Raw genomic sequence first — 11,941 nt, 5'->3', positions numbered from 1 at the left:
ATTTTTTGGGATTTCTATATAATTTCTTTAGTTTACAGGCACAATTTGCATTTTAGTTCTCTCCCAGAGCATGATGTTTCTCTTGTGTTTTTACATCTGTTTGCTTCCATCTTGCTTCTCTTTGTTTCCACTGTTTACCCCCTATTACTCAAGTTATGAAGTGGACTGAAAATTTTTTTCTGAAGTATTCCTCGTTTATTACACTTTTGAAATGGAACTGTCTGGTATTTATATTTACAGGCACAATTAATTCCCAGTATTTTGGACTCCCAAAGGCTTATTAAGTAACTTAAAACATTTGGGATGTGAACAGATTTTAACTAGAAAACAGATTTCTACCGTTTACTTCTAGCTGTGGAAGTTGAAATGGAAAACCTTAATAAATAGCCTGAAGACCTAAACCCAGATAATTGCTTGTGCATGTTCTCCATCTGAAATCCTTGTCCTCCTCCTCATGTGTGTACACGTGCCATGCAGGTGGCCAGGCACAGGGTGAAATGGATCCAGGAGAACAGGTGTCCTCAACGATAAATCATGGCATGGGGTCCAGAAGCACATTGAAGTGAAATCATAGCAAATTTCCAGTAATAGAACAAACATATGGAAGAATACTAGAACCCAAGGACGTTTTGTAGAAATTTAAAGCTGGTGGTGGAGGGTGTGTCTGTGTTTTAAAAGTTGCATAAGCTGTTTTTCTCTGTCTGTCCCAGGGTTGTCAGTGACAAATGAGGCTGGGAGTAACCAGACATTGTACATCTGAACCAGCATTCTCCCCCCAATTTGAAAAAATACCAAAATTTGTACTGATAAAGGATTTAGCTTGACAGCTGGTTTTTAATGTTATCCACATAGCTGGAATTTTCTTTAATGTCAAGAATGACATTCTTTTGGTATTTTAAAGTATCTTACTTTTTTAAATTATTATTATTAGCATATGCATTATTACGAATCATGATTTTTGTTTATGCCCTTTACCTGACCCATCAGGTCCCAAACTCCCTCCCTCCTTCTATCCCCCCCATCTCTAGTAACCATTGGTTTCTTCTGTCCTTCTGAAAGTTCAAGGAATTGTTGTAGTCTGTTCTGTTTCTTTGTTACTGTGTTTCTTTGTTTTTTAGCACCTAGTTGTAAGTGAGAGCATGTGATATTTATCTTTCCTTGTCTGGCTTATTTCACACAATGTAATTTTCTCCAGACTCATCCAGGTTGCTGCAAATGGCAGAATTTCATTCTTTTTTATAGCTGAGTAGTATTCCATTGTGTACATATATCACATTTTCCTTATCCAGTCATCTGTCAATGGGCACTGAGGTTGGTTCTATATTTTGGCTATTGTAAATAGAGCTGCAATGAACCTGGGAGCGCAGGTATCCCTTCAATAAGATGATTTCCATTTCTTTGGATATATACCCAGTAGTGGGACTGCTGGGTCATAGGGTAGTGCTATCTGTATTTGAGGAAACTTCTTACTGTTTTCCATAGTGGCTGTGCTAATTTACAATCCCGCCAACATTATAGAAGAGTTCTCCTTTCCTCATATCCACACTAGCATTTGTTATTAATGGTCTTATTAATGTCCAGTCTAACTGGGGTGAGATGATATCTCAATGTGGTTTTGATTTGCATTTCTCTGATGACTAGTGATGCTGAACATTTTTTCATGTACTGTTGGCTATTTGTGTGTCTTTGAAAAATGTCTATTCATCTCCTTTGCCCAGTTTTTAATTGGATTACTTGTTTTTTTACAGTATAACTGTTTGAGTTCTTTGTATATTCTAGATATTAAGCCCTTGGCAGATGTAGAGTTTGCAGATATTTTCTCCCATTTTTTAGGTTGTCTTTCTGCTCTGTTGATTGTGCAGAAGCTTCTTAGTTTGATATTAGCTCATTTGTTTATTTTTTATATTGTTGCTTGTGGCTTTTGGGGTCTTATTCATAAAGCCTTTGCCCCCTCCTACTTCCTGGAGTGGTTCCCCTATGTTTTCCTTTAGCAATTTAATGGTTTGGGGTCTTTTATTCAGGTCTTTAATCCATTTTGAGTTGATTTTGGCATATGGTGAGATACTGGTCCAGTTTCATTCTTCTTCATATGGATGTCCAATTTTCCCAGCACGATTTATTTACTGAAGAGGCTGTCTTTTCCACAGTGTCTTTTCTTGTTGACTTTGTCAAAGACAGTTGGCTGCAAGTATGTAAAGTTGATCCCTGGGTTTTCTATCCTGTTACATAGATCTGAGTGTCTGTTTCTATGCCATTGCCATGCTGTTTTGAGCTTTGTAATATAATTTGAAACTGGGTAGTGTTATGCCTCCAGCTTTTTCTTTTTTTTTTTTTTAAGCTCAAAATTGCTTTGGCTATTCAGGGTCTTTTTTTATTCCATATGAATGTTAGCATTGCCTTTTCTATTTCTGTGAAGAAAGTTGTTGATATTTTGATGGAGATTGCATTGAACCTGTAGATCAGTTTGGGTAGAATGGACAGTTTCACAATGTTAATTCTTCCCATCCAAGAGCCTGGAGGGTCGTTCCACTTTTTTTGTGTAGTAGTTTGTAGTTCTCATTGTAGAGATCTTTCACCTCCTTGGTTGAATTGACTCCTAGGTATTTTATTTTTTTTGGTGACTATTGTAAATGGGCTTGCCTTCTTGATTTATTTTTCTGCTAGTTCATTATTGGAGGATAAAATGCTACTGATTTGTGGGTGTTGATTTTGTACCCTGCAACATTATCAAAATTGTTAGTCAGCTGTAAGAGTATTTTGGTAGTGTTTAAGTTTCCTATCTATGAGGTCATGTCATCTGCACACAGGGATAGTTTGACTTTGTCCTTTCCAATGTGGATGCCCTTTATTTCTTTCTCTTGCTTGATTGCTCTGGCTACTGCTTTCAATACTATGTTAAATAGGTATGGTGAGAGTGGGCAAACCTAATGGTTTGTCTATTTTATTTATCTTTTCAAAAAACAACTTTCTGTTTCATTGATCCTTTGTATCATTTTGGGGGTCTCCATTTCATTTAATTCTGTCCTGATGCTAATTATTTCTTTCTCTCTAGTACTTTTATGATTGGATTGTTGTTATTTTTCTGGTTCTTTGAGGGGTAGTGTTAGGTCATTTTTGTGAAGTCTTTCCATTCTTTTGATGTAAGCACTTATTGCAATATACTGCCTTCTGCCTTCTTACTATTGCTTTTGCAGTGTCCCACAGGTTGTGGTATGATGCATCTTTTTTCATTAGTTTCAAGAAATTTTTTGATTTTTTAAATTTCTTCTTGGGACGCATAGGTCATCCAGGAATCTATTGTTTAGTTTTCATGCACTTGAATAGTTTCCAGAAATTTGCTTGTTATTTATTTCCAGTCTTAGTCAATTATAGTCAGAAAAGATACTAGGAATGATGTCAGTTTTTAAAAATTAGCTGAAACTTGTTTTGTGGCCTAACATGTGGTCTGTCTTGGAGAATGTTCCATGTGCTGATGAGAAAAATGTGTATTCTCTAGTTGTCGGATGATATGTTCTGTAGACGTCTGCCAGGTCCAGTTGGTCTAAGGTTAAGTTTAAGCCCTGTGTTTCTTTGTTGATTGGTGGCGTGGAAGATCTGTCCAATGCTGAGAGGGGGGTATTCAGGTCACCTAATATTATTGTGTTAGGGTCTATCTCTTTTTTTAGGTCTATGATTGTTTGCTTTACATCTAGGTGCTCCAGTGTTGGTCGCATATATACTTATGATTGTTAATGTCTTCTAACTGGAAAGATCTTTTTATCATTATATAATTACCTTCTTTGTCTCTTTTTATGGATTTTGGTTTGAAGTCTGTTTTATCTGATAGAATAACAGCCCACTCCTGCTCAGTTTTTATTTCCATTTGCATGGTATCTCTTTTTCCATCCCATCACTCGCGGTACGGGTGCGACACCGAGGGTTGCGATCCCGTTACTGCTCACGAAAAAAGACAAAAAGGGAAAAAAAAAAAAACAGCATATGGTTGGGTCTAGCTTCTTTATACAATCAGTCAATCTGTGTCTTCTTAATGGGGAGTTTGGCCCATTTGCATTTATGGTTGGTATTGGTAACTATTGCTTTATTGCCTGTCATTATATTGCTTTTCGTTTAGATGTTTTAAATATCATTTGATCCTTTCTTCCCCATTTTTTTTTTTGGTCCTTTTTGAGACCGGCCGCACCACGCTCAGCCAGTGAGTGCACCAGCGGTCATCCCTATATAGGATCCAAACCCATGGAGGGAGTGCTGCTGTGCTCCCAGTGCCGCACTCTCCCAAGTGTGCCACGGGCTCAGCCCCCCCTTTTATTTTTCACCCTCAATGTTAGTTAGATTTTTCAGGTAACACGATTTAACTTCTTTCTCTTTCTTGTTAGCGTTTTGGTTTTAATGGTGGGTTTTGGTCTTTCTTGTAAATCCATGAGAGTGATTATCATTTTTCAGTGTCTGGATGCAGGACTCCTTTGAGAATTTCTTGCAGGGCCGGTCATGTGGTAGTGAACTCCCATCATTTTTGTTTGTCTTGGAAATACACTGTTTCTCCCTCATTTCTGAAGGAAAACCTTGTTGGGTAAAGAATTCTTGACTGTCAGTTTTTTCCTTTTAGTATCTTGAATATATCATCTTATTTTCTTCAGGCCTTTAAGGTTTCAGTTGAGAAGTCTGCTGTTAGTCTGATGGGAGCTCCTTTATAGGTGACTTGAAACTTTTCTCTTATTGCTTCTAGAATTCTCTGTCTTTAAATTTTGCCAGTTTGACTATAACGTGGCTTAGAGAGGATCTTTTTGGATTGCATCTGTTTGGCGATCTTCGGGCTTCCTAGATCTGATAGTCTGCATCTCTCTCTGTGCCTAGCAAGCTTTCTGTCATTACTTTCTTGGTTAGGTTTACAATGACTTTTTGTTTTTCCTCCCCTTCTGGAATACCCAAGATTTGGATGTTTGTGCACTTGAGGCTTTCTATTAGCTCTCTTAAATTTTAATTTTAAATCCCCCCCCCTTTTTTCCTTTTTTTGTCTGCCTGGGTTATTTCAAAAAGACCATCTTCTGGGTCTGAAATTCTTTCTTCTGCTTGCTCTTGTCTGCTGCTCAAGGTTCCTGTTCTGTTTTTTATTTCACTAAATGAATCCTTCCTTTCTAGTTTTCTTACATTCTTTTCAAAAGTATTAATCTCTTTGTAAATTTCCTCCTTCATAACCTGGATATATTTTCTTGTTTCATTGTGTTCTCTAATTGATTCTTCTCTTATCTCTCTGAGTTTTATTAGGATCAGTGCTTGGAATTCCTTTTCAGACATCTCAAGGTTTTCCTGCTTGATGGAGTCTGGAACTTGAGAATTATCATATCCCTTTGTTGGTGTCGTATCTTATTTATTTGTAGTTCTGTTATCTTCATTGGTATTTGGTCATCTGATCGGACACTTGTTTCTTCTATTACTCTGGAGTGGGCTATGAGGGAAGAGACTTCTTCCTCTGTTTGTAGGCTGTGGTGGTGACTCTTGTATCAGTGCAGTCGGGTGCGTGTTGGGCTGCCCTGGCTCCTTTTGGGTCAATGTGCATGGTCCTCTGGGGCTCTGGTGGGCCTACAGCTGCACAGGAGTTTGGCTTGCAGGATCCTGCACTCACCTGCGTGCTGGCTCAGTTGGTATGTGGAGGCCCCTCCAGGGCCCTAGGACGTGAGGGTGGGCCTGCAGCTGCCTTAAGGAAGTGTTTTACTTTTTATAAATTAAAAAAGTAGCCTACTGTTGAGAAAATTAGGTCAGGGAAAGGTTTCACATCTCTGTAAACTTGAACCTGCAAGGTGACATTCCATCAGCACTGTTCTGTAGCATCCTTCAGTCTGTCCCTTACCTGTTCCCTTTGTTCTTGTTCTTCTGCCACTTTGGGGGAGTCGGGTGAGGGGTAGAATTTCCAGCCAGACCACTCAGTAAATTCGCCTGCTCTTCAGTAACCTTCATAAAGCCTTTTAGAGCTATGGATCTACTCTAATACACCTTAAAGGTTAATACTCTAGGAAAGTCCCTTTGATAGCATTATCAGTGTCATAGATTGCAAAGGACTCCTCTAAAGAAACCTGCTTCAATTCCCCTGGTATGGTGCACAAGCTACAGATAAATTTGTATAAAGTTGTAAACTATTTAATATTTGTTTTTTATACATCAACATTAACATAGTTATAGTCTTAGCTTTGGGGAATTAAAGAAGTAAATTTAGGAAATCAGTAAGAGTTTTTGCTACTTTTATCTACTTAAATGAAAGTTGAGGCAACTTTTACTTGATGCAAACCTGGAAGTGTTCAGTGAGAAGAACACACGGTAACTGGCCGCACATCCTGCACTGTGATTTGCACAGTGCCTTTAGCTCTGGGGTTATGTGCATGTGACCCTCTGGGACAGAGGGAGTGAAAATGGACTATTTTAACATGCTTCTGTCTTGCTGGTTTAAGGACTAAACAAACTTAACCTTATTAAAGTGGACAGTGTTTGTTTCTGGCTCAGAAAATCTGGAAAAGCAGCAGCTCTGCTTCCAAATGAGCCATGGCCTTGGCAGCCAGGCACGCACATAGCTGCACAGCTGGGAGGTGACCCGCACTGCAGTTGAGAGCAATCCCCTCATGATATGAAATTCACTTGAAAACATTCAAGCTTATTGAGGGCAGCAAAAGCAAAACATTTTCTTTTGCTACTGGCACCTCGATTTTTCACACCACGAAAAATCTTGATGTTGAAGAAACAGTTGGGATGGGAAACGACATTGTGCATGTGCCTTACTGAGATCTAAAGATCTAAAAATAGAGCAGAATTTACTCACAGCTTTCTCCACTGTGCCTCTTCAGAGCCCAAGCTTGCAGTTTCATAGAAGAGAAACAGTCCTTACAGCTGTAGCTGATGGTGAGAAGAGAAACAGTCCTTCAGCTGTAGCTGATGGTGAGGATTCAGGACACAGTGGGAGTGAGAGAGGGTCTGGAGCCCGACTTTCCTGAATCAGTCACCAGTACTGAGAAGGGGTGTGTCTCACCTGTTCCTTTGCCTGTGAGGAGCCATCCAGTGTGTGCAGTCACTGGACATGGGTATCTGTGGGGTTGGTTGGGACTGTGCAGACTTGATCTCTTGCCCTGTGTTTTTCATCCCTGTCCTGCTGCAACTTCCATCTGGTTTATTGGGCAGATTTTACCCAGAAGAGTGAACACATGAGCATAGTTCCTTTGCTGGAGGCCAGATTATCTCCTCCTGGTTTCTGTGAGGCCCTCTAGTGCCACCCAGTGTCCAGCGATGCTGTATTGCCACAGGCATCCTCGTAGTGCGACAAGACACCTAGTTTCACGCTTTGGGGAAATTAGCCTACTAGGGTGTGCTGCTGCTGCCCAAGGGCCTGCTTCATTCTATAGTCAGCTGGACCCCAAACAACTTATTTCCATTGTAAACAAATGGCCAGGCCCGGCAGTAGCAGTTTCCTCTGGGGCAGCAGCCTGGCCATGGGCATCTGTTCCTCCTGCTAAGGTTTAAGCCAGCTCCCTAAGGTGACACCTTTCCTCCCCACAAGCAGGCCCCAAGGGTACAGATGCTGAAGGAGGCTGTGTGGACAGATGGGAAGGGACTGGGGCACACCTCTGACCATGACACAGTCAGTGTTGCCAGGATGACATCACTGCTGACCAGCAGAGAGCTCAGCAACTTGCAGGGGTGTCTCATCCCTGAAAGGCGGTGCTGCTGTTTCTGTAGAATAGGTTTTTTTCTGGTTGGTTAAAGAGTTATATCCCTTATTCTCCTTTAAATTTATACACGACATAATTCACTAAAAAGTGAACTTGTAAGTTACATTTTAGGAGTGCTCAAAAATGAGTTTCTCTTTCCCTGCCATTCCAGCAGAGCTGACCCAAGTCCAGCTCCACCGATGCGGTTGCCACTCACAGTGGGACAGAAGTGCATGCAGGTCCCTGAGGGGAATGCTGGGTAGAACTTTTGGCATGTTTTGAACATTTTCCCTCAAAGAACAACACAGAGGCTTAATATGTGTCACAGGAAACCAGCAGGTGAACTGTAGGCAACTGGCTGGTGAAGTCTCCAAGTTATAGAACATTTTATCAATAATTTACTTATTCCTATTTATGTACTCTTTAAAGAGTAGGTAAAGGGATAATGAAGGTTGGTTTTTAAGAGAAGCAGCTAATTTTCTAAAATACTATCTTCATGGTTAAGGAAGGCAATTACCTTTTTTAATGTATTACATTAATTTACCATTACTGCTCTTCAGTAATAGGTGACTTTAGTCACATGTGTTGGAAATGTCCCAGAAATAATCTCTTGGTTTTTCCCTGAATGAGGGAGAAAACACATCAACTAGAGCAGTCGTGGAAGTTTTAATCTTTCATGGACATCTCATTTTAAAGCTCATGGTTTGGAGAAATGTAGGTAATGTTTCTGAAGTGAACGTGTATTTGTAACCTGAAACAATGTGAATGTTAAATGTCACTAAGGTTGGTTTCAGGTCACATCACACAAGTTTCCCATGTGCTGCATTCAAGGTGCTTTGTTGAGGTTTCTGGAAATGCCTTAGACCAGTTTTTTAGAGTTATGTAGAAGTACAACATTAAAATATTCTCAGAAAAATTTCTCTTTGTAAAGGCAGTGACCGAACTGGTTTTAGGTCTCAGTTTCTATCATGCCAGGTTCATTCTTTTCATGACTGCTGGATGGTCGGCTTCCTGGCTAGTGGTTAGTTACACACTTCTCTAGGCCAGTAGTTGGTTCATGGTGCCCTTGCTCAATGTCAAAGTCCTTTGACATTGTGATCTAGCACTTCTTCCTTGCTGTGCTTTACATGTTCAGCCCTTCCCTGTCCCCTGCACATCTTCCCCCATGGAAAGGGGGACTCTGCCAATTTCATCTAATCTAAACTCAGCCAGTCAAGTTAGATGCTGCAAACCTCTCTAGCTAAATCTGAGTTGTTAAAAAATAAATTTCCAAATACTAACATACTGTGATCCCTTAGGTATACAAATTTGATCTGATAAAAATAATACACGTAAAAATGTTAAAACAAGTGTCTGGACAGTAAAAGGTAGTCTTTGTTGTTGTTCCTAGCATGTCTCTGTTTTCTATTTTGTCAGACACTATCATTGCTGTATAGTGCACTTTAGTTGAAAACTCAACTCCCAGAGGCATGAAACATTTAGAGGTGTGGCTGTTGTAGCATGTGAGCCTCAGTCCCCAAGGGACACAGTGGTATGTGCAGAGCCTCGATCATTGAGGCTTAGAAATGCGGCCAAGTATGGGGTGCTGTGGGCAGACCCCCTGTGGCAAGAGGCAGGCAGGGTATGAGGTTGGAAGGGCTCTAGGAGAGGAAAATATGGGATTTGCCTTTTGTGTGAATTACCATTAAAAGGATGGTTAGGACAAAAAGTTTCTATCCTCTGAATGAAAGAAGTTGGAATCAAAGTTAACTTTAATGCCTGTTAACACTGTCTAATTGTCCTAAGCTTTGGATCCATGTGGTACTGTTGCAAATTTGTAAAACTTTAGGAATTTTATTTGTCCTGTAAATTGGGAAAACTACAGCTCCAAGGTTTTTAGTGAATTGACTAAAAACTGAAGGGATCGCTGGAACATATGTTGAATCCTCTCACTTTGATATGTGGGAATTTGGAGGGTTGCTACTGAGCGGATAGTTTGAGAGGAGCCTGTACCTCGACCACTCACCCTGGGAAACCCTCATCCCACAAGGCCCAAGACCACCTGCAGCCCTGTCCCTGTTGGCATTTCACACCTTGTCCCACTACCTGGATTTCTGACATGTGACACGGCTACGCAAACAAGCACCATCCATTGACATGAAATCTGCACTGGAGCCCCTGCCTAGCTGAGGGGTTGCTGCGCTGATCTTTGAGTTCTGGTGGACTATGTAGGATTATAATACAATGGGTTCTTTCCTGGCATGTAAAGGTTGAGGGCTTTTGAGGGGTTTTTTTGAGCTTTTGTCTACAATCCTTGTTTGATTTAAAAGCACTAATTTACTATTGATCACATTAATTGAATTACGACTAGAGGGCTGTAAATGGGGACATTTATACAGCAGCATTACTGTATTGTTGGTTGCCAACTCTTAGTATGGAAACATGATTGACTTTCCCTATGTTGCAAATTCCTGTCACCTTTCCATATTTCATTAATGGCATCACCTCCAAGTGACTTGTCCAGTAGGACAATGACGTGGTATGTGAGACCTCCCCCCCGCCATGCTCAGATGTGGTGGCCACAGAGGTCCACTCAGGGGGTTGAATGTGCATGTAAGGAGCACTCGTCTCTGTACCCTTCCTGAGAAGATATTTGAAACTCAAGTTTACAAAAAAATTGCACTTGAATTCTCAAGTGCTATCCTAAACCTATGTAGGTTTTTATCGTTCGTTTGTTTTTGGTAAAATGAAGTGTGTCCGTCCTTCAATTTTAAAGCTCAACTGAGGAGTAAATTGAGTCTTTGATTATGGAGTTTGTTGGTTGAAGTAAAAGCTTTAATATAATAATATAATAAAGCATTTTTCTATCTGTAATAAGCCATAGTCACTACCATAAATACTGCTGACAGCCCTTAATTATGCTTCTTTTCTGAATTTTAAGATTTTAAAAATCCTTTTTTCTAGATGTATCCTATTCAGTAATGCCTGGTAAGCTCCTGCTAGTTAAGGGTGGGCGTGCTTTGAAGCCTGTTCTCCTGTGTCACCCGCACACCTGCGCTCTCTCTTGCAGCCAGGAAGGCAGACGGAAGAGCAGAGGAGACGGCAGCGGTGGCCTCGGCCTCAAAGAGAAGAGCCCGCCCGGTCTGCTTGGTGGACAAACGACCATCGCCAAGACATCTCGCTCCAAAGAAGTCTCCTCCTTTTGCTAATGTGGCAGCAGCCAAACCGGCCATTAAAAAGGCACCCTCTAGCTTCAAGGGCACCATCTCCCAAAAGCCATGGCTCTCGGCCACCCCATCAGGTGGCGCTTCCACTGTCGGGCACAGGGCAGCTTCCAAACAGTTCCCTGGATCTGCTGCTTTGGCTGGAGCCATCGGGAAGCCGGTAGCAACTTCTCTTCCTGTGGCCTCTCCAGTCCCAGGACACCTTGGGACCTGGAGCCCTGCCCAGTCACAGCCCAGTTCACAAATTCGGCACAATATAAGACTCTCCTTGAAAGAGATTTTGTGGAAAAGGTGGGCTGTTGTCCTTGGTTTTTATCTGTGGAAGCTCTACTATGTATAGCGTGATCACTTTGAGATTGTCCCACTGTTTCAAAAATGTAATGTATCCAAATTCTAGGGGTTTATGTAGTTTCTTTTTCACTCCATTCAGAGTCAGTGACAGTGATGACTTAATCATAACAGAGAAAGAAGTAGGAAACATCACCCTTCATCTGGAGAAGGAAATGTTTAACTTGTTTCAAGTTACAGATGTTTGCTACATGAGGAAATACCGCAGCCTCCTGTTCAACCTGAAGGATCCTAAAAATCAGGTGTGTGTGGTCTCTACGTACTGCAGTATTCCTCATGCAGAAGGAAACTTGGCGTCTGTTTTCTATTAGCTGAGTTTCACAGTGATACATCAAACAGCATTTGCAACATTTATATTCTTTCCGTGAAAGTTAAAAAGTATTTTTATCCTCTGTGACACTTCTGTATGCCCCACGTACTTGGTGTTACTTGAGGATCTTTCTGTTCCCTACCTTAAGTGGACTCTTGTCAGGGATCTCACTGGCTGCCCCTGAAGTTCATCTTTTATTTCACCAGATTAGCTTCTTCTAAACATTTCAGTGCCAAATTACATGCCCATCCCTTCATCGGCTCTAAAGTAAAGTACAGATTCTTTAATCTAGAATATGGGTGTGTCCATATTCTGGCTTCAGACAGCCTTTTCTGCCTTATTTTCTTTCCTCTCATCACTTGAGTGAGCCTGACAATTTGGGCTACTTCACA

At 40.9% G+C, this 11,941-nt stretch overlaps 1 protein-coding gene across 1 annotated transcript in view; it reads left to right on the top strand.

Annotated features, from left to right (window-relative positions):
• LOC103582138 (death-inducer obliterator 1-like) overlaps positions 1-11,705 on the top strand; it is a gene marked incomplete at its 5' end in the record, with an annotated part of 23,598 nt that extends 11,893 nt beyond the window's left edge. Inside the window, 2 exons of the mRNA XM_008563817.1 lie at positions 10,694-11,182; positions 11,322-11,705. Coding sequence (XP_008562039.1) covers positions 10,694-11,182; positions 11,322-11,550 — 718 coding nt within the window. The remainder of the gene's footprint in view (positions 1-10,693; positions 11,183-11,321) is intronic.
• Positions 11,706-11,941: the final 236 nt, after the last annotated feature.

This window comes from Galeopterus variegatus, unplaced genomic scaffold (assembly GCF_000696425.1).
Source record: "Galeopterus variegatus unplaced genomic scaffold, G_variegatus-3.0.2 Scaffold15041, whole genome shotgun sequence".
NCBI lineage: Eukaryota > Metazoa > Chordata > Mammalia > Dermoptera > Cynocephalidae > Galeopterus > Galeopterus variegatus.
The sequence above is the reverse complement of the archived record's forward strand: the minus strand, read 5'-3'. Positions and strand labels throughout refer to the sequence as shown.